The sequence below is a fragment of the Lepus europaeus genome, chromosome 19 (genome assembly GCF_033115175.1).
Source record: "Lepus europaeus isolate LE1 chromosome 19, mLepTim1.pri, whole genome shotgun sequence".
NCBI classification, from domain to species: Eukaryota; Metazoa; Chordata; class Mammalia; order Lagomorpha; family Leporidae; genus Lepus; species Lepus europaeus.
The window spans coordinates 8,408,479-8,434,213 of NC_084845.1; the positions used below are offsets into that span (position 1 = coordinate 8,408,479).

A 25,735-nucleotide genomic window follows, 5' to 3' on the forward strand; every position below is an offset into this window, starting at 1 on the left:
GCTCTTGGGCCGTCCTCTGCTGCTTTCCCAGGCCACAGCAGGAGCCGGGTGGGAAGTGGAGCAGCCGGGAGTGGAATCAGCGCCTTGTGCGAAGCTGGCGCTGCAGGCGTCACAGGGCGGCTTCGCCCGCTGCGCCGGGAGTGGGCAACACCGGCAGCTGGGCAGAGAAGCAGCAGCGGGGGTGAGAGCAGGAGGGAGGCGACTCCGAGAGTCCAGACAGGAGCAGGGGATGAGGTCCGGGCAGGGGCAGGGCCAGGTGTGGGGGCGGGCCTGGCCGGGGGCGGGACCCAGGTGTAGGGGGCGTGGGGAGGTTGTGGCTGTGCACCTGAGAGGTTGGAGCAGGTGTGGCGTCTCCACTCTCCCCGGGGAACCCTCAGCGCTGAATCCCATTCCCCTGGAGTCCTCCCGGGACACAGACGAGCGCCATGGGCTTGCTAGGCTCCCACAGCACCTCCTAGCCTGTGACGTGGGACGGACCACTTGGCCCTGTGTCTCAGTGTTCCCATCTGGGAAATGGGTATAACAGTACTGCGAGCCGGGCCTGGCGCCTCGCAGGGGTGCCCCGGTTGGCAGCTCTCCGCCTGCACCGCCCGCAGCCTCCGCAGTCCTCACCTGGAGGCTCCCGCGAGCCGCATCTCGGGAATCCCCACTTCCTTCTCCCGCCTGCCCTGCTCAGTCCTCGCCCGTGGCTCCACAGTGCCTCAGCGCAAGCCTGGAGTTTATTATCTCGGGCTCCAACACCCCGCGACACAGCCGGGGGCCAGTCTTTCCTCTCCCGGGCGGGGCTGCGGCGCTCTGCTGCCCCCTGGCGGCCGCAGGGAGGAGCACAGCGCGCCAAGCCAGGAGCCAAGAACTCCACCCGGGTCTCCCATGTGGGTGGCAGGGGTCCAGGCATTGAGCCATCTGTTGCCTTCCCAGGGTGCGCACTAGCAGGCAGCTGGAGCCCAGGACTCTGATATGGGATGCCCAAGTGCTCATCGCAAGAACGTTTCCTTTGAAAGCAAAAGAGAACCTTAGTCTGAGCTCCGGGCGGGCTTTCCCCAGGGAAGTTTGTGGAGCTGAAATCCCGAGAAGGAAAGGGGTGGGGGGGCTGGCAAAGTGTGTGTGTGTGTGTGTGTGTGTGGGAGCATCATGTGCCAAGAGCCTGAGGTAGGCAGGCAGCTGCGGGGGAGGGCTCAGGGTCCGGTTCTCCGGCAAGTCCGCAGGAGCTCGTGGGGCCCAGGGTGCCCCAGCAGGTGTCAGGGAAGTGGCTCGGCCCCCCTGAGGCCGCGCAGAGGTGCCTGGGAGGAGACTGAGGGTTAGGCCAGGATGGTGCTGGCAGCATGGTTAGGGGAGATGGGACTTGAAGGGCACCCAGTGGGTGGGAGGGGAGCCGTGGAAATGGACAGGTTTGGAGGGGTCAGGAGGCAAGGGGGAATGGGTGTGGTGCTGTAGGGAGAGGCTGGCTTATTTTTGGGGCCTGCAGTCCAGGACAAGGCCACCAAGTTTCCTGGGTTGGGGGGACCACACCCAAGGCCCCGCCCCCCAAACTCTGGATGGAGCAGGTGGCTGGAGAGGTACCTGTAGGTAGGCACCCAAGGTTTGAACACCAGCCCAAGCTTCCTGTAAGCACACGTGTGAGTGCCAGCTGTATATTGGGATGATATGCTAGTAAGTTTAAAAAATAAGCAACGTGTGGGGCCGGCGCTGTGGCGCAGCCAGTAAAACTGTCGCCTGCAGCACTGGCATCCCACATGGGCGCCGGTTCAAGTCCCGGCTGCACCACTTCCACTCCAGCTCCCTGCTGTGGCCTGGGAAAAGCAGTGGAAGATGGCCCAAGTGCTTGGGTCCCCGCACCCGTGTGGGAGACCTGGATGAAGTTCCTAGCTCCTGGCTTCATTCTGGCCATTTAGGGAGTGAACCAATGGATGGAGCTCTCTCTCTTTGGGATTCTTTCAAATAAATAGTCTTTTTAAAAAATCAAGAGATGTGAAGTGATTCAGAGGTTTTCATAAATGCCCACAGCAGCTGAGGGAGAGGTGGGTAGGATCCCATGGGGACTGTGGGGGGGGTGGAAGCAGGGCGGGCATCGGGGCACTGGCTGGGACCCCAGTTGGATGCCAAGTTGAGTCCTGGACCTGCTCCCAACTCCAGCTTCCTGCTAACGGGAGGCAGCAGGTGATGGCTTAAGTCCCTGCCACCCACGTGGGAGATGTAGATTGAATCTGGGATCGTGACTTTGGCCTGGCCCAGCCCTGGCTGCTGCCTGCACCTGGGGAGTGAACTGCCAGATTCTCTCTGGGCCAGAAGTAACCAACTGCATTCCAGGGACTGGACGTGGAGGGTGCAGGTGGGGTGAGGGTCCCCCGTGACCGGCTGGGACAGGGACCTTGTACCTGCAATAGTTCCTGCTCCCGCCACACGGTACGGGCGGATGGGGTGGGGAAGGAGGTTTATGGGACACGCGTGGAGGAGACGGCTGCAGCTGTCCTTCGGGACAGCAGGCACTCGGAAGCCCGAGGGCGAGGAGGGGGCAGGGGCGCAGGGTCTCTCAGGGGCTGGCGGGGTGTCTTCAGTGGCGAGGCCCTTTCGGGAGGCCCCGTCCTGGGCGCTGGTGGACAGACGCGCCCCTTCCCGCCAAGGCACGAAGGGAACCCTCGTGGCAGCCGGCACCGCCTCCACTGCCCAGCGTGTGGACTCCAGGGCCAGCAGTGTGGCCTCAGCACTGCCCGGGGGAGCTGTGATCCCGGCTGCGCGGGTCCAGGGGTCATCGCGAGAGGGCGAGCAGCAGGCGGGGGCTGGGGGCCAGGGGCCCCCTTCATCTCTCTCCGCTTTGGTTTTTTACAAGATTGATTTATTAACTATGATACATATCACATAAGGCCTTTTCAGTTTTTTACACCATTCCCATTGAGACAAGTACAATACTTTGTAGCAAATACATGATTTTAAAAAACAAAACCAAACAAAAACACCTCTGTCCGAGATGCTTCAGCCGTCGAGGCTGACCATGCACTAATGGGGCCGGGGCCCTGTTCCCAGCAGCCGCTCCCCTGACACCGACTGCGGGTCCCATGGAGCCCAGGCCTGCCGCCCACAGCCACGCCTCCACTGCAGAACAGGACTGGGGGCACGGGCCAGACTACCAACACATCTCAACACCGTGGATAAGTTCTTGTTTTTCTCAGGAAACTCAAAATATTTGTTAATTCAACATATATAAAGATCATTTAACATGTGAAAATACAAGTACCAGAAAAATAAGCCGGCAGCAGCGCTGGTCCAAATTTTCCAACACATTTTATTCCCATACGAGTCCGAGACATTTCCTTTTTTAAAAATGTACACAGGGAACAGGATTCTTTTTTATGCAAGCAATAACTTACGCCCTGTCCTGACCACACGCGAACGCAGTGGCTGCTGGGGGTCTGATGAGGGGGCCGCAGGCTGCGGCTGGGAGCGCCCAAGGGAAGGGGCCGCTGGCCTCGGGTCTCCCTCCCAGCCCCTTCTCACCAGGGAGCTGCACCTGTGTCGCCCTCTGTCCTCTGGTCACTGGGGCAAAACCAACCATTAGCCACAGGCACCTCCACTGGCAGTGCCCCCTGCTGCCCGGAGAACCCAGTGATGGACAGCCGTGTGGTCCAGCCCGATGTGGAGTGAGCCACGTGGTACCCAGTGTGCGACACAGCAGCAATCCCAAGTGAGGTCGCGAGCCGCCCATCCTCTCTGTGACCAGATGTTCCCACTCATGTGGCGTCCCCGGGCTGCGGGCATGAGGCTCACCTGTGGAGCCAGCAGCAGGCTCAACCCCCGGGTGACAGCGAGGGGCGGGCAGCACCCTGCTGAGCAGCGAGCCCCGCTCTGCGTGCGCCATCTGCTGGGCCAGGGCCAGGGCCGCCCCAGGCAGCGCCGACTCAGGGCTGTGGTGGCCTCTGGCCCCAGCCGCAGCCGCAGCCGCAGCCGCAGCCGCAGAGCGGGCTGCAGGGTCTGCAGGACAAACAAACAAGCGGGGCCTCCGTGCTCCGGGCTCTGGGCTCTCGGGTCCCCGCAAGCCCGGGCGAGCTGGGCTGACAGGCAGGTGGCCCCCCGAGGGGGGCTCCGGAACCCTGCACAGGTACCCCGCTCCCCTCCCCAGCCCCGGCAGCAGCCACAGAGGGCACAGCCTGGGGCAGGGCCGTGGTGCTGCGGGGGTGGGGGTGGCACCGGGTCCTCCGCGCCTGCTTCCTTGAAGAGCTGACTGCAGGAGCAGGGCAGAGGCACTTCCTGGCCGCCCCGGCCCTGTGGCTGTGGCTCAGGGCTGCGAGAGCCCCGGCTGGAACCGCCCCGGCTGGAACCACGCGCAGCCCTCCCCTGCAGCCAGCCCCGCCCCGAGGGGCGGACGCACGGGTGCCGTGTCTCAGAGGCTGACGTACTGTTCCCACTGTTCCCGAGCACCACGTTTTGCCACCCGCGGCAAAGACAGGGAGACAGGCAGCTCGCAGAGGCGCTCGGGGAGCAGAGGGAGCGCATGTGGGGGCCTGGCCCCCGCCCAGCCGGAGCAGACCACAGACTCAGACTTAAAGTGCAACAGGCTGCGGCCCTCCACCCCCCCGCCCCGAGGGTACCTTAGTGCCCGGCCCCTCGCCGAGGCCCAGGCCGAGCCCCCACGTGGAGCAGCCCCACAGCGCTGCAGTGCTGGGCCAGCCGGCCCCAGGGCCGCGAGGTGGCCCCCAGGGCTCGGGTGAAAGGACCCCACTTCCACACCACGCGTGAGCACCGGGCACCCCAGCTGCCGGCAGCCCTCGTGAGCACACGCGCACACACACAGACACGCACGCTTCCAAGTAGTGTTCCCATAGCTACGTAGTGTCAGGCGCCTTCCCCCGCTCACACCGCCCGGGCAGGGGCCCCCAGACCAGCGCAGCCCAGATTCTAGGTCTGGGGTTTCTTCTCGTTTTTCCTTTTAGCGAGGGGCGGGGCGGGCTGCGGCAGGGGCTATCCAGCTATCCTGCTGCTGGGCAGGGGCCCTAGCGTGTACCTCGGGGTGGCGGAACCCCCGCCGCGGGGCTGTGCGCAGACACGGAGGGTGGACAGAGGACAGGGTGGACGGGAAGTGTTCTCTTCCGGGAGGCCTCGGGGCAGGGGTCAGCACCCCACCCCTCTCCGCAGAGGCGCAGGTGCGGGCGGAGGCCTCACAGGGTCCGGGTCCAGCGGCTGCGCTCACGGCCGCTGCCAGCAGTCAGCCCCAGGTCTGCAGCGCCGGGCTGCGGGCACGGCTGGCTGCCACCGCCGACGTCTGGAGGAGACAGGGGTGGGCCACACGGCCCTGGCCCTGCCCCAGCCGACCTGGTTTTGTTCAAGGCCGGATGCCAGCTCCATCCGAGAGAAGTCCGCTTCTCCTGTGACCCAGCCCCGGGCAGCTCACAGCGTGTGTTCAGCTTGGAGCTGGGAGGTGAGCAGGGGCTGCATGGGGGACTGCGGGGTGGGTGGAGGGGACTGGGGGGGTGACGGCTGGCTCGTGACGGGCGTGGAGGTGAGGAAGGGGACAGCAGGCGCGGCGGCCGAGGGGGAGCTGGGCAGGGCCCCGGGGGGCTCGCTGATGGGCCGGTTGTAGAAGAAGAAGGGGCACTGCTGGATGAAGAGCTCCATGATTGTCTGGTAGGTGCGCGTGGCCGTGAGTGCGTCCATGGTGCTGAAGTCGGGCCGCATCAGCGTGGGCCAGAAGCAGATGGACAGGTTCTCGCTGGTCATGAGGTTCACCTTGTTGTTGTGGCTCACCCTGCGGGCCACAGCAGACGCCGGTGAGAGCCGGAGAGCCCCGGCCCCGCCCCCCGGCGCGTGCTCCCGCTGGGGCTCCTCACACCAAGTGGGGACGCAGCCACTGTGAGCGCAGACAGGAGCAGGGCGGAGTCCCCGGCGGGCCAGCGACCTACCTGTTGAGGTGGGAGATGACGTACTTGAAGACCTCGTGGTTCTCCTTTGGGAATTTCTTCAGCACCTCCTTGAGGGCGTGTAGCTTCTGCTCCCGGTCGTTGATTTCTGAGGAGAGAGAAAGACGTTCATGGCTGAGTCTGGGGGGACTCCGGGGCGCAGAGCAGGCGGCCAGCTCGGGCTCACACGGGCCAGCCTGCTCTTCCCCAGAGCTGGTACCCGTGGGCGGCACGGACCTCTGCATCCCGGGCCTGCTGAAGGGCCCCACTCTGTGCCTGGGCTCCCTGGCCCTGCCCAAGACAGAGCCGTCCAGAGATGCCGCCATAAAGAAGCCCACTGTCCCACCGGCTGCTCCTCCGGTTGCCCCTGGAGACGGGCATCCTGCCGCAGAAGCCGCCTGCTTCCTGGCCGGACAAGCGAGCACTGCACAGCCACCCACACACCACGCACAGGGACCGGCACGAGGCCAGGACTCCGCCCCTGCCCGCACACAGGAGGCTGCCGGCATCTCCCCGCTGAGGGGAGCTGTGGGAGCAGCGGGTGGGTTCTGGGGCAGCTCCCAGTGGGGCCACTGAGCCCATCAGGAGTTCCTGAGGTTCTGGGAGAAGCAGCACCCGATTTCCCCGGGTCTAGCTCAGGGAGCCCCCTCAGCCCGAGGCAGGGAGGAGCACTCGGGGGTCCTGGCTTGTCTCCGAGGGCCTGGCCTGCTTCGGTTGCTGGGAACCAAGTGTGTCTCGAGGGCGGGGAAAAGCAGCAGATCTCCCGGCAAGGAGGATTGGTGGGCACGGCAGTGCGCCGAGGGTGGGGTGGGGCGGCGGGGAAAGCTGCCAGGGCTCCTCACTGCTCATGGGCGCAGGCTGCCTCTGACAGAGGTTCGGGACTCCCCACCTGTGTGTCGCATCTGTGGGAGCCCACGTGATGTGCCTGGAGGGACACAGTGAGGGAGCTGCCCGAGGAGCGGGGTGGGAGGGCGATGGTCTTGGGCACGGATCTGACCCCGACACCAAGCAGCTGTGGCTCCTCCTCTGGGCACCCCAGGCAGACCTGCGGGACCCAGAGCGGGGGCGGCTGCAAAGATGGTAGGGATAGAGCTCGGGGTGCTCCTGGTGCTGCATGGGCATGGAGCCGGGTGCATTTTGGGGTCTGAGAGTGCGTGTTAGTCATGTTGACTCTCAGACACCAGCACCCACGTCTCAGCGCCAGTTCAGGCCCCGGCCGCTCCGCTTCCCGTCCGGCTCCCTGCTCCTGCGCCTGGGGAGGCAGTGGGCGACGCCCAGGGACTTGGGCCCCTGCCACTCATGTGGGAGATCTGGCTGGATTTCCTGGCTCCTGGCGTGGGGCTGGCCCAGCCCTAACTGTTGCGGCCATCTGGGGAGGGAACCAGTGGGTGGGAGACCTCTCTGTCACTGCGCATAAGTCATCAAAGCAAGACAGCAATCTTCCCTGAAGCTGTACTGATGGAGAGCATGAAGGCTGCGTCCCTTAGAGGTAGAGTTAGTTACTGACAGTGAGAGAGAGAGGCAGACAGAGAGGTCTTCCTCCTGTTGGTTCACTCCCCAAATGGCCACTAGGGCTGGCGCTGCACCGATCCGAAGCCAGGAGCCAGGAGCTTCTTCCTGGTCTCCCACGCAGTGCAGGGGCCCAAGCACCCGGGCCATCCTCCACTGCCCTCCTGGGCCACAGCAAAGAGCTGGATGGGAAGAAGAGCAGATGGGACTTGAACCGGCGCCCATATGGGATGTCGGTGCCACAGGCGGAGGATTAACCCACTAGGCCACGGCGCCAGCCTCGGAAATAAATCTTAAAGTTTTATTTTCATCTACTTGAAAGGGAGAAAAAGTGAGAGGGAGAGAGTGAAGGGGAGGGGGAGGGAGAGGGGTACCTTTCATCTACATGTTCACTCCCTAAGTGCCCTTACACAGCCAGGGGCTCCCATCTGAGTTCCCCGTGTGGGTGCAGGGGCCCAAGGACTCAGGCTGCCATCTGTGGCCTTCCAGGGCACATGGCAGGAAGCCGGACTGCACCGTCCCGCCGGTATGGGCCGCGGAGGTGGAGCTTCACTCCCTCTGAACACAGGATCCGTGTCGAGGGCTCGACCTCCAGCACACACTCCAGGAGAGCTGAGCCTTAGAGCCCGGTCCCATTGCCGTTCACTAAAAAGTGTACTTTAGGCCGGCGCCGTGGCTTAACAGGCTAATCCTCCGCCTCGCGGTGCCGGCACACCGGGTTCTAGTCCCGGTCGGGGCACCGGATTCTATCCCGGTTGCCCCTCTTCCAGGCCAGCTCTCTGCTGTGGCCCGGGAAGGCAGTGGAGGATGGCCCAAGTGCTTGGGCCCTGCACCCGCATGGGAGACCAGGAGAAGCACCTGGCTCCTGGCTTCGGATCAGCGAGATGCGCCAGCCGCAGCGGCCACTGGAGGGTGAACCAGCGGCAAAAAGGAAGACCTTTCTCTCTGTCTCTCTCTATCCACTCTGTCAAAAAAAAAAAAAAAAAAAAGTGTACTTTAACAAACACACAGTCGGGAGAAGACGCGGGAAGCACGCTTGTGGCTCAAAGCCTCACTCAGGCATCACGCCCAGCTCCCAGTGCGCGCCCTGCACAGGTGCCTGTAGGGCAGCTGTGTGTCCCTGAATAGGCGCTTGACGGCACGGTGCAGCGGCACCCCTGCGTAAGAGCACAGTCTCACTTGCACCCCTCCCCGACTGCTGGCTGCAGGCAAAGCCGCTGTCCGCCAGCCCTCTCCTTCCCACCTGCTGGGCAGCAAAGATGCCCGCTTCTCTCTGCTTCCTGTGGGGTGAGGGTTACTGAGCCTGCCTGGATAACGACAGCTCACAGGGCATCGTCAAGAAAGCTCCCAGGGCCAGCACTGTGGCGTAGCGGGTAAAGCTGCCACCTGCAGTGCCGGCATCCAGATGGGCACTGGTTCCAGTCCCGGCTGCTCCACTTCCGATCCAGCTCTCTGCTGTGGCCTGGGAAAGCAGCAGAAGATGGCCCAAGTCCTTGGGCCCCTGCACCCACAGGGGAGACCCAGACAAAGCTCCTGGCTTCGGATCAGTGCAGCTCCAGCTGTTGCAGTCAATTGGGGAGTGAACTAGCAGATGGAAGACACCTCTCTCTCTCTCTCCTCTCTCTGTGTAACTCTGACTTTCAAATAAACAGATAAATCTTAAAAATAAATAAATAAAAAAAAGAAGTCTCCCTGAGGCAGGCATTCAGCACAGCACTTAGGACACAGCCTGGCAGGTCTGTGTCCCATATCGGAGACCCTGGGTCCAGCTCCCTGCTAATGCCCCTGGGAAGGCTGCAGACAGCAGATGATGGACCAAGTACTTAGACCCCTGCCACCTACGTGGAAGACCTGGATGGAATTCTTGGCTCCTGGCTTGGGCCTGGTCCAGTCCTGGTTGCCATGGGCATTTGGGGAGTGAACCAGTGCGTAGGAGATCTCTTGCTCTCTTTCTCTCTTTCAAATTAATTAAAAAACAAATAAAAAGAAAGGCATCTACGCCTCTCCCTGTGCAGCACTCAGCCAGCAGCTAACAGACTAGTGGGCCCGCCCTCCCCCTCCCCCAGGCTGCCCGGCCCAGGCGCTCAGGGGGACAGCAAGGAGGGGGCTGGGGTCCTCGCACCAAGCCGGGCCCTGTGCTGCAGCCTGTGGCAGGGCCGTCCTGGTGAGAGGTCACTGCAGGCCCCGCGGGCCCCCTCCTCCAGGCTCGGCTCTCGCACACAGGAGACGTCCGGGTGAGGCCCGGCTGTGGGAGGGACGGGCCCACTGCTGCTCCTGCACGGCAGGGCCACACTCTCCCGAGGGCCCCAGCCGGCCTCCCCTGGTGCCCTGGTGCTGCGCAGCAACTCAGACAGGAAACAGCCGGGGCTGCAGGGCGCTGTTCTCCGAGCTGAGTACGCAGCGACGCCGTACGTCTGAGACAGCAAGTCCAGCCAACTGGACCAACGAAGTCTGGGCACAGAGCAGGCCGTTTAGAGGAACTGAGCCCCCAGGAACTCGGGAGAAGAGGGGGGGAAGCCAGAGGCCACGCAGAGACCGGCCCTCTGCAGTTCTCACAGCACACGCAAGCCAGGGTGTCAAAGCGAACACCAGCCCGCGGCTGCACCAAGGGACAGAGCAACGCGGACCCCAAGGTCTGCTGGGCCGCTCTGCTCACCGTCGTCAGCAGCCAGGCCGCCCCCCGGGCTTGAATCTGCTGCTGGACTGCGCCCCTGGGCCACAAGGAAAGCAAAGGCCAGGCCCCCAGCCAGGAGCTCACTCTGCGGGCTGGGAATGGGTTATTCTGCTCCTGAGGCATGACCTTGGGACAACCATGACCTTGGGACAAGCTGTTGCTTGTCTCCTGCCCCACCAGACCGGGGCAGGGCTGGGTACTGTCTGTCCCGGTGCACCCAGGGCCTGGCCGGGGTTGGGGCCAGCCATCGGGACAGACATGAGGAAGGCGGGGCCCAGGGTCGGCAGCACCACGGGCAGCGCCATGTGACCCGCAGCCCAAAGCACAGCAAGGCCCGACGGCACGGCGACCTTGGCAGTCAGTCAGCAGCCACCTCCGGCAGTCGTGGCCTTGCCAGACAGGAACAGAGACGAGCCAGTGTTCTGACCCAGTGTGGGGCCCCAGGTCCCTCTGCCGTCTGATGGAACCACTGGGCTTCCCAGCCTCAAGGGACTGGATCCTGTGACCAGCTATGAGGGCGTGCCAAGGGCCCTGCAGGCAGAGAGCCTCGAGGTGGCGCTGGTCTGCTCTGGTGGGACTGGCTGCCCAGAGCACTGCGACAGGCAGTGGGGAGGTGTGCAGAGAGGAAGGGGACAGGCAGCCACTGCGAGGAGAGGTCAAGTCTCTCTCCTGCAGCCCGCGGCCCAGCCGCCTCCCCCAGGGAGCCTTCTCCCTGCCTCCCTGCTTGATGTGTGTATACGCCCAGCTCAGCTTGCATGCCATCCCAGTGCACCCCCACGGAGGGCGGGGACTCCAGCCCTAGCTTGCCACTCAGTGTGACCCCGGGAAAGCGGGTTGCCTCTGAGAGCCCCAGTTTTTCTCTCTCCAAAATGGAGCTGTGACACTATACCCCTTAAGAGTTACTGTGGGCCGGTGTTGCGGCTCACTAGGCTAATCCTCCGCCTGCGGCGCCGGCACACTGGGTTCTAGTCCCGGTTGGGGCGCTGGTTCTGTCCTGGTTGCTCCTCTTCCAGTCCAGCTCTCTGCTGTGGCCCGGGAGTGCAGTGGAGGATGGGCCAAGTGCTTGGGCCCTGCACCTGCATGGGAGACCAGGAGGAAGCACCTGGCTCCTGGCTTCGGATCAGCGCAGCGCCGGCCGTGGCGGCCATTTGGGGGGTGAACCATGTCTCTCTCTCTCTCTTTTTTTTTTGACAGGCAGAGTGGACAGTGAGAGAGAGAGAGAGAGAAAGGTCTTCTTTTGCCGTTGGTTCACCCTCCAATGGCCGCTGCGGCTGGCGCACTGTGGCCGGCGCACTGCGCTGATCCGAAGGCAGGAGCCAGGTGCTTCTCCTGGTCTCCCATGGGGTGCAGGGCCCAAGCACTTGGGCCATCCTCCATTGCACTTCCTGGCCACAGCAAAGAGCTGGCCTGGAAGAGGGGCAACCGGGACAGAATCCGGCGCCCCGACAGGGACTAGAACCCAGTGTGCTGGCGCCGCAAGGCGGAAGATTAGCCAATTGAGCCGCGGCGCCGGCCATGTCTCTCTCTCTCACTGTCTGGCTCTGCCTGTCAAAAAAAAAAAAAAAAAAAAAAAAGTTAGTGTGAGGGGGCCAGAGCTCTGGTGTAGTGGGTAAAGCCACCGCCTGCAGTGCTGGCATCTCATATGGGTTCGAGTCCCAGCTGCTCCACCTCTGATCCAGCTCTCTGCTATAGCCTGGGAAAGCAGTGGAAGATGGCCTAAGTTCTTGGGCCCCTGTACCCACGTGGGAGACCCAGAAGTAGCTCTGGCTCCTGGCTTCGGATCGGCGCAGCTCCAGCCATTGCAGCCATCTGGGGAGTGAACCAGAGGATGGAAGAACCCCCCTGCTTCTGCCTCTGTAACTCTGCCTTTCAAATAAGTAGATAAATCTTTAACAACAACAACAGTTACTGTGAGAACTACAGAGGGCGACCTGTGACACGAGATGGCCGGCAGACGGCCAGACCAGGCCCAGCGCCGGCGCACACTCAGCGGCTGTTCCCTTCCATATCTCCCCGCGGTCACGGGGCGGGGGTGGGGGGAGGGACAGGAGAACCACCAGTGACTGATCACAAGTATCTATCTGTGGGCCATTTTTGGCAACACTGAATCTCGTGAGTTGTGGGATTAACAAGCCGTCTGGCGGAGACACTGGGACCTGTGGTGGTGGTCAGACGCTCTGAGAGACGACAGTGCGCCCCCAGCCAGGGAACTGGGGCACGACCATCTTCACTCTGTGATGCCCCTGAACACTAACTTTGCCCTGCAGTCACAGCACTGGTCTCAGGTCAGTGAGACACGCCCCCTTCCCGGCCAGGTTCAAGACAAGCAAGGAGCCCCAGCTGACCAGCGTGGGGCACGGGAAATGCGTGATGGGAAGAGGAAGGAGCACCTCCGCCCTTCTGCAGGCTAAAGCGGCCCCGGACCGTGGCAGCGGAGGAAGCCCCGCGGAAGGGCAGCAGGTTCCCTATCAGCAGCACCTCCCTCATCTGTCCCCTCCAAACCCAGAAAGGTGTGGTGTCAGCGGTTCCTGCACAAACAATGGGATCGGTCAGGTGCCAGGACTCCATAGACCTCTAGATGGCGCCAAGTGGACAAAGCAGACAGGCTGGTACCACGCACACCTTCCCCTCCTGCCTTCTGCACGGAGCTCCAGCCAGAGCTCCTGCGCGCTCTGCAGCTCGGAGAAGCCCTCTCTGGATGGCAGCAGGGCAGCAGCCCTGCCACCCGACCACAGAGGACAGTCCCGGCACCCGGACCTGGTGGGCTCAGAGAGGTTAGGGGCTGTGGGCAGAAAGGCAAAGGCGGCGCCCGTGTGGAGGAGACAAGCACCACAGGAAAGGCGAAGCCCGGGGCCTCGGCAGGGCGCGGGACTGGGCACGCTCCACCGTGCCTCTCAGAGCTCTGCTCACGGAGCAGCCCTGGGGTTCACGGCGCTGCTGGGGACCCCCTCTCCCTGAGGAACAGCCTCACCCTCGGGCGCTGTGACCCCGGGCGAGCCGCCAGTGGGGCCTGCTTCTGTGCCCACACAGTGTCGGTCTTGGCCCATCAGAGGTGCCAAGCAGGGCGACTGCCTTTGGCTAACAAGGAGCAAATGCCACGCAGAGGGGCGCTCCGAGAGGTGAGGCCGCATGTGGCAGCACAGATCCAGGGAAAGGCCACCCACCTCCAGGTGGACAGACACCTCAGGGAGGCGGCCAGCGCGGGACAGCTGACGGGGCAGGGGAGACGGTACCAAGTGACCCTTCAGCCGGTGCCACCTGGCTGTCCTCTCCCTCCGGAGCTGGCCCGGGGCAGGTCACTGCTACCTTCCCGTGCCCGAGGTGGGAGAGCGACGCAGGCAGCCTGGAAACCTGCAGCTAAGGAGGTCTTTCTTCCGGGGCCCCGCCCCCAGACTTTCCTCATCTCCTCTCAGCTGCAGGAGGAGGACGGGAAGCAGGGCAGGAAATGCTGGGGCAGGGATTCGAGCCCAGTCTGGCACCGAAGCGGCGTCCCGGAGGAAGCCTCAGAGCAGCGCCCGGACTGCAGTGCCCCTGGTGCACCTGCTTAGTCCCCCTCCCTCTGTCTGTCAACCTCCGCTCCGGGGGCCAGAGTGGCCGTTCCCAGGCACGACCCATTCTTGTGGTGTGACAGCCCTCACCCCCCAACCCGCCCAACCCAGTGCTGCGGGCTCCCAGGCCCAGGACTCACTGTGCGCCTCCACCAGATCGATCTGCATGCTGTACGGGACCAGGGGGTCCGGCAGCTCCGAGAAGAAGCTCTTCATGGCCCCAGCCACCGTGTTCACCGTGAAGTCTTTCTCTGCCAAGTCCAGGTTGTGGTCTGCAAGGGAGGTGGGAGAGTGAGGCCAGGCAGAAGCAGCGGGAAAACCCAGGGCTTGGGAGATGCCAGAGGAACCTCCAGGAGCCAGAGATGCTGCCTGGGGCTGGCCTGGGGCCTGGGTAGGGGCTCCGGGTTGGCACAGACTGGAGGCTGGGCACTGCGGAGACTGTCCCGAGACTCGCAGGCACAGGCCGACAGCCGGTGCCTCTCCTGGGCGAACACCTTACTATGTCCCCCGTCCCTGTCCCTGTCCCTGACTTCCCGTCTCGATGCTTTACTGCAGTCTGTGATGAAGATGGACATCCTCGGGACCGCGCTCTAGCTGTGCCGGGAGCCCCACCCCTGCCCACAGACAGCAGGCTGCTGGGCACTGCCCCCGCCTCCCTGCCTGCGTGCCCCTGGGGTGCCCGTTCCCCGCTGTGCCTCCTCAGGCCCCGCCACCCCACGTGGGGCCTCCTGCGCTCCTCCGCCTGCCTCCCTCTGGCCACTCACGGGCGAGAGAAGCTTCAGTGCCCTGGCTCTCTGACTGTGGCACTGCCAGGCTGGCTTCTCTTCCCACCGTGGGAGAGAAGGTGGTCACTGCCAGGAGCCTCCCAGAGCCGAGCCAGCACAGGGAGGAAAGCTCTGCCGGGCGCCCGTGGGTCTCCGGGGTGCAGCTCGGCCACTCACGACAAGCTCCCTGGCCTTCCCTTGGGCAGGGCCTCTGGGAGGAAGGCAGCCCTGGCAAAGTGGGCTCAGCACCTCAACCTGACTTGCGTAGCCCAGTCCCGAGATGATGCTCACACCCGGGCACGAGTCAGGGAAACTGGGGCCAGTCTTTGGAATGAAGCCTTGCAGGGGTGGCCTCTGACGCCCCTCCCCTGTGGCAGGGCGAGGCGGGGCCACATCTTACCCTGGTCAAACTGTCTCTGCAGACTCTCCATCTCTGACTTGTTCCCGCTGACCCGGTAGATTCCCTCCGTGCTCAACCCTGCAAGAGACAAGCGCAGGTGTCAGGGCCTCAGGAGAGCAGAGGCGGCGGCAGGTGCCCTGTGGCTCCCTGGAGGGAGCCCTGGGGCCACGCTTCTTCTGTGACTTCCCCAGCGCCAAAACTCCTCCCTCATTTCTTTTTTCACTTGTAGTTTCAAAAGTACTTGTTTGATGGTAGAAATTAAAACGACACTGAAGCAGAGCAGCCAAGGGTCACTTTTGTCCACATTCTGATACAGTCTTGAATATTTAATTTTAATATTAAAAACAGAGATAATTAGGGCCAGCAATGTGGCGTAGTAGGTAAGGCCACTGCCTGAGATGCCAGCATCCCATGTAGGTGCCAGTTTGAGTCCCACTTGCTCCACTTCCAATCCAGCTCCCTGCTAATGGCTTGGGAAAAGCAACAGAGGACGGCCCAACTCTGGTTGTTGAGGCCATCAGGGGAGTGAATCAGTGGATGGAAGATCTGTCTCTCCCTCTGTAGCTCTGATTTTCAAAATAAATAAATATACTTTTTAAAAAAATTGAAGATAGTTTTTTTTTAAAGACTTATTTATTTGAAAGGCAGAGTTATAGAGAGGCAGAGACAGAGAGGGAGAGAGAGAGAAAGAGAGAGAACAAGTGAGAGAGGTCTTCTATCCGCTGGTTCATTCTCCAGATGGCTATAATGGCCGGTGCTGTGCCCATCTGAAGCCAGGAGCCGGGAACTTCTTCTGGGTCTCCATGAGGGTGCAGGGGCCCAAGGACTTGAACAGGAGCCCATATGGGATGCCGGCACTGCAGGCAGCGGCTTTACCTGCTACGCCACAGCGCCGGGCCCAACAACTTTCTTAAAAAGCTTTATTTTAGAGGCTGATATTGTGACACAGTGGGTTGAGCTACCAGCCCCATACAAGAACCTGTTTGAGTCCTGGATGTGCCACTTCTGATCCAGCTCCCTGCTGATGGGGGAGGCAGCAGATGACGGCCTAAGTGTGGGCCCTGCCACCCATGTGGGAGACCCAGATGGAGTTCAGGCTCCGGCCGGGCCCAGCCCTGGCTGCTGCGGCGTCTGGGAAGTGAACCAGCAGACAGAACATCTCCTTCTCTCTCCTGTCCCTCCTCTCTCTTTTAAAAAGTAGATCTTAAAACAGTGTCTTATCTGCTGTGCAAAATGCTGCCCCTTTTATCACTTTTTAAAAAGATGTTTTGCTGCATGCTCACTCTGAAACTTCTGTGTTCTACACCCGGAGGTAAGGGAAAACAGGACAGCACCAATGAAGAACCTGGGAGAATACACGGTGTTGTCAAGTCAAAGACTGACTCCCGAAGCGCACGTCCCGGCCCCTGGCAGGCAGAGTGGGGTTCAGCTCTGAGGGATTCCGAGCACTGCCTGCTGAGCCCACTGTGCACCACCAAGATTACAGGCCTACGGGGTGGAGACTCGGGGAGACTCAAAGGAAGCCGGGTCCCTCCTAAAGACTGAGCTGCACTGAGGCTGTGCCCCCACTGCCTCTGGGGACGCCAGGGACCATGTGGGCAGCAGGCAGAGGACTGGGCCCCGAAGCCACATGGGCTGCTGAAGGCCCAGTGTCTCAGCAGCACGGTCACTGGGATCCTACCCTTGGAGGGCCACCATCGGGTGAAGGAAAAGCAGTCACCTGGGGTTTCCTGGAGCCCCAGATGGTGGCCTCTGCAGGTGGCCTCTGGAGCACACGGGGGAGAAAGCCACCAATCCCCTGGCTTCAAAGCTGGTAACTGCTCCCAGGAGAAGCAGGGTTCACAGAGCGGCCAGGATGCCCTAGTGTGCAAGGCCCACGAGGAGCCGCGGGGAGCGCGTGGCTGGGCTCGGTGCTGTCTGCGAAGCTCTGCCTGGCTCCCGCCGAGTGGTCACTGAGCCCGGAGCTGTTCTCAACCACTCCCCACCTCCTGTTTATGACATCGACGACGACTCCGTGAATTCTGCACCTGGGGGGAGCTCATGAGAAAACGAGGGTCGGAAAAGCAAAGTCCTTGCCCCAGTCCACGGTGAGAAGGGGCAGCGAGGGTCCTGGCGGCGCCACCGCCTCTGGGCGCACGCTGCTTTGCGGTCACCGCGCGGCCCCTCGCTCTGGCAGCTGGGGGATGGCCGGTCCCCTGCTGCTCCCGCCCCGTTCCTCACCTCAGGTGACAACACTGCTCACCCAGGGAGTCACCACACCGCAGCAGGCAGGCTCAAGTCTTCACTTCATAGTCTAGGTTCTCTTCCCCTTCCCCAGATATCAGCCCTCCCCACTGCCAAGACAGTGGTGGCTACTGGTGGCCTTCGGGAAGTTCACGCGAAATGGAATTAGCGGGCTGGCACTTGCTGCAGTCCACACTGCCTGGACGCTCGTGTCCCGCGTCAGCGTGCCTGGGTTTACCCTGCTCTGCTCCCCTCCACTCTGCTTCCTGCTGCCCTCCACCCTGGGAGGCAGCAGGTGAGGGCTTCAAGTCTCAGGCCCCTGCCACTCACACGGGGGGCTGGGCTTGAGTTCTGGGCTCCTGGCTTTGTCCTGACCCAGTCCTGGCTGCTGCAGGCACTGGGGCAGTGGAACAGAGGACGGGAGATCTCTGTCTGCGTCTTTCAAGTAAAATAAATTAAAAGATACATTCACTTTGTCACAAACGTTTTTGAAATTCATACATATGAAATCTTCAAAAAATTCATGAAAATGCATAATATGAAAAATCATGTATGGGTTTCAATATTTTTTTTACAGCAAAATAAGCTTTTTTAAAGAAACACTTTATTTATTTCAGACAGACAGCCACACACAGAGCTCCTATTTAGTGGTTCACCACCCAAATGCTGGCACAGCTGGGGCTAAGCCAGGAGGACGCAAGCACCTGGCCGGATCTCGATCTGGTCTCCCACATGGGTGGCGAGGACCCAAGGACTCGAGCTACCCCTGCTGCCTCCTAGGGAATGCATCAGCGTTAGACGTGCACCCAGGCACTCCAATATGGGAGGTGGGTATCCCAAGTGGTTTCTGGGTCACTGTGCTAAGTGCCCAACCCCCTAAACTTATCTTCTAACTCGTTTTTCACAAGCTTTTAGAACTGCTCTTGTACGGGTGGCAGGAGCTTACAGAGTTCTTGACAACAGAGCGAGCCCCCGTCCCCGCCCCTGGTCTGCACAGGCCCACTCTGTGCCACAGGAGACCCGGGCAGCTTTGTCTGCACCTCTGTGGGAACCCTGCCCCTCAGTGTGCACAGCACAGTCCTGCCCCGGCCTCTGAGAGCAGGGAACGAGCTGGCGACTCGCTATCTGGCAGCCATCAGAGGCGTGGGCTCCAGAGCACCAAGCAATCATCCACCTCCCGTTTCCTGTCTCTGGGGTGTATGTTTATTTTACAAAATCTCATTTAAAACAGCAATTCTGCCGCTGTTGTACACAACACCACGGCATCATTTAGGAAAGGTATCATTTGCTTGGCCGGCACAATTCGTCACAACTACTAATTAGACATCAATTAAAAACAAAACCAAACCCAAGAGCTGACTGCAAACCCCACGAAGGCTGCTGGGGAACAGGGGCTGGCAACACAGGTGTGAAGCAGGCCGCCGGCCAGGGCACGGCAGCTTGTTTGCCAGGGGCCGGGCGGTCGGAGCAGGCCGCAGGCAGAGACGCGCACTCCCAGGGAACACTCCAGGAGGCTGGCTCACGCCGCCAGCAGGAAGCAGGTTCCTCCTGAGCGTGGCTCCCACCTGCCTTTTCTAGTCCAGGCTCCCAAGTCCGCCGCGAAAGCTCCAACCCCGAACTCAGTCACGTCCCTTCCTGCAGAGATCTTCAAAGACGGACTTCACCAAAGCCTAGCCTCCGTCACCGCGCCTGGTCTCAAATGTCTTCTATGTTTAAGTTAATTTCTGGGAACAGAACAAGAAGAAGCTCAGCACCGCCAAGGTCACCATCTTCAAACCGCCACGTGGGAGTCTTGTCCCCAGCGGCTCTAGGCGACAGCTATGACAGGATACGGGGTTGCATAAACACCCTCTCAGTGCGTAACAGAAGCCTTCCCACTACAGCTGTCACTCAGTGGCACGGCCAGAGCGCTGGGATTCCCTGCTCACTGGACAACCCCGACTGACTGCAACCTGGCTGAGGAGGACAGCGAGTGACAATGCTCACGGCGATGAGCACGTGCTGAATGCCAGCACGCCGCGGCGCATCACGCAGGCACTTGTCGTGCAATTTCCCCAAGTTCTTACAGAGCCCCTTTATTTCCATTTTACAGATGGGAAGACAGAGGCTAAGGGTAAAGTGACACGCACAGGTCACAAAGCCAGTGACTGCACAGGTGAGACCTGAACCCTGACCCGGGGCCTCGTGCTCTCTCTCGTATGTTCTCCATCACTACGCTTCAGAGCTCCAGATTTAGCCAGTCTGGGGGAGCCCCGGCACCTGCATTTCTGATGCAAGCCCAGGCAGCGCTGGTGCCGCTGGGTGGAGAGCCACTCCACTGCCGCTCCAGCGGACGGCGCTGGCCTTCAAGGCCACGCTGACTCCTGAATTCCAGGCGTTAACAAATCAGGGGGCGATGCGCCAGCAAAACAGAAACCAAATCCTTTAGGAACAACGTGATTCCAAAAAGTATTACAAATGCTGCTTTTTATCTGTAAGCAGGTCTCCGCGTGATCATTATTGTTACCATTTTGAGAGGCAGGCAGAGAACTCCCGGTCACTGGTTCACTCCCCAAACGCCCAGGACACCATTCAGGTCTCCCAGGTAGGTGACAGCAACCCAACCAGGGCGTGCATTCTCAGGCAGCTGGAGTCAAGAACAGAGCCCGGACTCACACCCAGGCACCGGGACGTGGGATGCCCGCCCCTGAAGCATGATCTGCCCTTGGCGCCAGGCTGTGCACAACGTTCATAAAGACCCCCGGATGGCAGCCAGCAGCCAGTCTACGGAGCAGCGCGTGGCAGGGAGCGCCGCACACAGCTCTCGGGCTTGGCTTCTCAGAACGACTTGAGGAACAGGCAGGGGACGGCCCGTCAGGGCAAGCCAGGGCAGCCTTCCCCACGGGCTGGGATCGGCACCCTCTGCCCTTTGACTTCCCTGGCTCCTTGGCAGGACTGGCACAGGACGGGTGCCCAGCAGGGGCTGGGAGCAAAGCGGAGAACCACCTCTTGGCCAGGATGGGCCCGATTTCCTGAAATGTCCAAACAAGTTCTTGTTCCGGGATCCCCAGAAGCCCTTCCCAGCACCGGTGCTACTGGCCAGACGTCCTGCTGCAGCCGGGTCAGGCTTTGCCTCTGCTTGCTCACCCCAGGGCCTGGTTCCCCCAAAGTTTCCTTTCTAGCAACAAATCACTACTTCCTCCAAGACATACCCCGAGACTTGCTTGTTTCACTTTCTAAATTTAGACAGAAAACCTCAGCACTTTGGTCCTGGTGCTCTACAATGCTCCACACCAGACAGGACTCAACTAAAAACAACTTCTGCAGACCCTGCCGGAAGCTCCAAGTACCCGCTACACCAGCCCCTTGTCTTTCACGCTTCCAGGAGGTAAGGCTAAGTAAGGCTGGCTAGGCCATGGGCGCTGGGCGCGAGAACCCAGGGAGAAGCGAGCTCCCTGGGCCTCAAGCCAAGGGTCCTGAGCGCTGGCTTCTCCGGAGGTCAAGTGTGGGCGCTCGACCTACGGCGCAGCTCCTTCAGCTGTCACCCTGTGGCAGGTATGTCAGAGATCCCAGCACAGCACTTAGCGAGCAGCTATGACGCCAATGCCCTAGCAAAGGCAGGCTGGCCCCCGGAGGAGCCCTGACCTCCGCTCCTCTCACCGTGCAACGGAATAAATGCATAAACCATGCAAAGCCCACGGTGCAAGGTCTGCTGCCAGTTTCCCCTCTGTGCTCGTAACAAGCCCCGGCAGCAGCGCCTGCCTGTAGGCACGGCTTGTTCTGAACTGAGCAGGGGAAGCCGCCTCAGACGGATGCTGGAGAACACGCAGCGCCGTAGTTCTCCTCCTGGGAGAAGCTGGGAGAGTGGGGACACATCCCCTCACCTCTCTGAGGCCTGGAATCCTCAAACCCAGGGCAGCGGCGTCAGTAATGACTGTCAAGACGCTGTGAAGATTCAGCAAGATCACACAAGTGAGAGCACGCAGTGGCACACCTGCACGGCGATGACAGAACAATGGCGACAGTGAGCCCGCAGGAACAGCGGCTGCATCTTGGCTGAGGCCTCCCCGTGTGCCGGACACCGCACGGCTGCTTGTCAGAGGTCTGTCTTCCCGGTGACTCTCTGAGGCAAATCTAACTCTCACTCACTCTCATTCTGCACACAGTAAAGGAGGTTCAGAGGCTAACCCAGGGGCCCAAAGCCCCAGAGCTGCTAAGTGGTGGGGCTGGGATTTTTCTTTTACTTTGTATTTATTTTTTTCATTTTATTTGATAGGCAGAGAGGCAGAGAAAGTTCTTCCATCTGCTGGTTCACTCCCCAAACGCCCACAATAGTCAGGGCTGGGCCAGGCCAAAGCCAGGAGGCAGGACCCCCATCTGAGTCTTCCCTGTGGGTGGCAGGAACCTCACAGAGTGTGCAACCGAAGAAAGCTGGACAGGAAACGGAGTAAGGAACTCGCGCCAGGCACTCTCATGGGGGATGCGCGCCTGCCAGTTTGCACCTAACGCGGATGTGTCTCTGGCCACCACCTCCCGTGCTAGCTTCCTATTCCCGTCCCCTTCAAACATCCCAGGCAGGATACTTCCCATAAATGCCAGACCCAGCACGGTTCATGCGGGGGTCCCCCCGTTACCCAGATGCACTCACGTCCCCATTCCCATTCCACTCAGTTCTCTCGTCTGTGAACTGGGGGACGGGAGGCCGAGCCTGGGGTACAGAAGGCGGCAGTGGGGTCCCCTCGCTCACTCCTCCAGGGAGGTTCCACCGACTGCACACACGGCTGCAGACTGGCCTGGGGCCTCCCTGTCCTGGGTGTGCGCGGAGTGACTGTGAGCCAGCCCCCGCCACACCCCTGCCAGCGGCCTGCCCTGGTGATTCAACTGGGACCCCTTCTGCCAAGGCCAGGCCTCTCTCCCCACGCTGGAACACACACAGGCGGCACTAAGGCCGCCTGGCTGAGCGTCAGCTCTGCACACAGCAGCGTGGCTCGCATGTTCCCAACGTCGCCGTCGGCTCGGGCCACGCGCTGCATCAGACGGCTGAGGAGGCACCTGGGGAGCAGGCGGGGGGACATCACGTGGCCCTGGCATGCGGCCCATCCTCCCAAGCTGCCCTTGGCTTTCCTGATGTCTCTCTGAGCCAACCATGAGGCTCTGCGCTCTTCCTGACTTTGAAGAAACCATGCTGGCAGAGCGAGCTGCATGCAGGCTGGCCTGGAGCTGGTCCTGTGCCCACTCTGGAGGGAGAGGAGCATGGCCCACCGTCGAGGTGAGCAGGCCGGGAACGAGCGCACCGAGCCACAGCAGCCAGGAGACCCTCCTGCCTGGACCGCCGGCGCCCTGGGGGTCACATGTGTGAGCCCGCCAGCACACCCATGTGCGTGCAGCGGCATGGGGCGAGCACAGAGTGACTCTGCAGAGCTGCGGCAGCACCGTGAGGGGGCGCCTGGCTAACAAAGAGAACGGCAATGAAACAGCCGTGGGCACACGGGGACCCTCGGGCATCGTGTCCACACACACAGGCGGCTGCCTCTCCGAGCACACAGGGAGGCAGAGGCTAGCTTCCTTTGGGCTGCCGACTTCCAATGGCCAGAGCCAGGATGTCACGTATTGCAAGCCAGTGCCCCTTCTTTCCTGGTGCCTCTTCGCCGAGAACACCTTTCACTGTCCCAAGACCACAAGCCTCGGGCCCAAAAGCTGCTCCCAGACCTACCGTCTAGGATAAAACAAACTTCTCACCGTGTGGCCTTAGGGGACTCAGTCACCAGGCTCAAGCCTGCCCCATGCGCCTACCCACTTCACTCCAATCCCCTGCCTTGCAGGCCCTCCCTCGGGGGGCAGTGTCCACGGGCCACCCCAGTCTTTGGTAGTCTAAACACAGCTCCCTCAGAGGCAGCTCGTCAGGGCAGCCACTGCTCGCATTTGGGCAGTGCTCACGCCTGGCCAGGCACGCCGCAGAGCTGGTTCCGCACCGCACCCTTCCCCGCACGCTGTGAGCTGCGCGCTACCATCACCCTCATCCCTGACCTGTAACCCAAGAGGCTGGGCCACACCACAAACAGCAGAGCTGGGACTGCACCACGCAGCCCGATCCCAGAGCTGAGTTTAACCACCACACACTCCAGCCCGGTCGTCTGTATGGCACCGAGCACTCTGGAAGTCCTGGTCCAGCGCTGTGATTATCTGCTTAACGCTGGTGCCCCCCGGGAGAATCCAAGTCTGTGTGAGCAGAACGGGCTGTGTCTTCTGCTCCCCCTGTGCTGGGGCAGGGCCAGGCACACACAGCAAACCCTAGCACAGGCATCCGGAAGTAGGGCACAAGCAGCAAGGGCAGGCCTCTCTGGCTGAAGAGGCGGCGGACTGCAGGAGCTCTCCTCCCAGTGCCTCGGGCTCCTCCTTCCCTTGCTGGGGTGTTGAGGTGCCCTTTCCCCAGGAACCTCCTGTCTCGCTTCCCTGCTGGCGAATTCCCTAGTCTATGAGAGCCAGCCACTGGGTGCCCCAGAGAGCTGCAGCTCTCCACCGAAGCTGGCCAAGTGCCCCCAGCTTTCCACCCAGACCTGTGCTGGCTCCGGTGAACGGATCAGGAAAAGGTGGAGATGGGAGGTACTTAGTACACCTGCCAGGGCAGGGCTGCTATGGACTGGGTTTCTAGAGTCAGTGCTGGGCTGAACACCTGCCATCAAGCCATGAGCAAACGGCTTCATCTGAAAAATGGGACAGTGTCTGGGCCTGCACCCATTCCATGATCTGCTCACAAAGCAGCCAGCACCGAGCTCAGCGGCAGGCAGCACCTGCCACCACCCTCAGGCCCCATTAGGACCTTCATGACCTCTGCTTTCTCACAGCTCTAGGAGCACAGCGAGAGGATGAAGCGTGAAACCCATCAGCGTGGCAGCTCAGAGGGCTGTGTGTGTGACAGAGGAAGGCAGAGTGCGAAAGCAAGATCACAGGGTCTCCCGAGGTAATCTGGCCTGATGGCGCAGGCAGGCTGCTCTTCCACGACACGCTGCTGTCTCTGGCCAGGGCAAATCCAGTCCCTCCCCTCTGGGCTGGCTCAGGGCAAGGCTGGCCTGTGGGAACTGTTGGGCACTTGGGCTGCCACCCAGACTATTTCTGTTTTGGACGGAAGGCAGGCCCACTCTGTGAGACAAGCCCTACTCCTGGCTGCTGGGCCCTCAGGCGGCCTGCCAGGGCACGGGGCCGGAGGAAATCCGCTTGCAGTGCCGAGTCACAAGCTAAATGAACTCCGCTTATCTGGAACAGGCGAGAGCTGGCGAGCTGACTGCAGGCCTCTATGGCCAGGAGGAATTTTTGGAATGCAAGTGACTAGCGCTCAGTTTCCAAGAAGAAACACAGGAGGGTAGGGAGGCATGAGTGCATGGGAGGTGGCAAATAAAACAAGGCAGAGAAAGCTTTTACGATTACTTGGACTATGGGAAAGCAACTTGCTAATAAACCTCAAACAAAAGGGGAAGGGAGGGATTAAGTAACACAGAACCCCCATAAAAATCACAGTGGATGAAAACCATAGACCTCATATTTTAGCATTTTGTCACCAATTCAAAGCAACACAAAAATGGCAATTTCCCCCACAAGGCCTGTTGGGTATCCACGCCTGCATCTATTGCACAGTCACGGACAGGCACGAGAATCGGTACTGAAATAGCTCCTTGTCGCAAAGACACAATGCAGACCTGGCCTCTTGGACTGCAGGGCAGTCCGTGGCTGGGGCCAGCGGCTCTGGTCCCGCCCACTCCCCTTGCTGGCAGCTCTAGAAAGTGGCCATGATCAGTGTGTTTGCGAATGTGGAGGCTTTTTGCAAAGTCAGTATTTCCCAGTTGGGAGGGAATTTGGTAAAACTGAGTCTGCGCTTCTGATGCCAAGTGCAGCTCCGTCAGCCTGAAGCCCAGACAAAGGGCTGGAATGTGGGCCCCGGCCCTTCCTGTGCTGTGGGCTGTGGGTGGCCTCTGCCTCACGGACTCCAGGATTTCTGCTTCCTCCTGCGAAGGGGGTGGGTGCTATGAGATGAATGTGGTTCCCAGCTCCTGGGAGGGCGCTCTGCGAGGAGGACGCCTCACGCGGCGCCCGGCTGTCACTGCTCACCCGAGGCACACAGAGCCCGCACCACGGGGCCGTGCGGGATCCAGCCTCCTCCCTGAGTGTCCTCGAAAGCCCACGCGAGGCTGTAGACTGAGGGATCCTGGCGGGGGTGGAAGGAGCAGGGAGGCATAACAGGAAATAGCATTTGTCCTCAGTTCCCTGTAGGGAGCATCTAACATCCCTGTCATTTCGAGTGACAGGAACACCTCCTGCTACTCACGGCTGATGATCTGATCAGCCATGCCCATGTAATGGAAACTCCATACAACCCCCAAACAGGGCTTGGCAAGCTTCTGGGGTAGCAAGCCCACCCCCTCCGCCCCTCACCTGGGCCTCTCTCCCATGTGGCTGTTCCTGAGTATGAATCAGTACACACAACACATAAGAAAGTGTTTTCTCGAATTCTGTGCGTCAGCCCAGCACATCAGCAAACCCGGGGCAGGGGCTGTGGCAGGCTGGGCGGCTCCGACCTTGCCCTGGCGTCTGAAGGCGGGGCCAAGCCCTGAAGCCTCTGTCAGAACTGAGCAAACAGCTGCACCCCCGGCTAGTGGCAGGGGGCAGAGATGGGTGCCGGGAGGAACAGCACCCCGGGCCAGTGTCCGGAGAGATCCTCGCAGGCACTCGGGGTCGGGGAGCAGAGCCCCCAAGCC

The 25,735-nt window shown here is 61.3% G+C and overlaps 1 protein-coding gene across 1 annotated transcript in view; it reads right to left on the reverse strand.

The window, feature by feature from the left end:
- Positions 1 to 5,278: 5,278 nt before the first annotated feature.
- ARHGAP35 (Rho GTPase activating protein 35) overlaps positions 5,279 to 25,735 on the reverse strand; it is a 115,954-nt gene continuing 95,497 nt past the window's right edge. Inside the window, exons 4-7 of the mRNA XM_062175818.1 lie at positions 14,784 to 14,861; positions 13,760 to 13,891; positions 5,892 to 5,997; positions 5,279 to 5,737 (exon numbers count right to left, since the gene is read on the reverse strand). Coding sequence (XP_062031802.1) covers positions 5,380 to 5,737; positions 5,892 to 5,997; positions 13,760 to 13,891; positions 14,784 to 14,861 — 674 coding nt within the window. The 3' untranslated portion in view covers positions 5,279 to 5,379. The remainder of the gene's footprint in view (positions 5,738 to 5,891; positions 5,998 to 13,759; positions 13,892 to 14,783; positions 14,862 to 25,735) is intronic.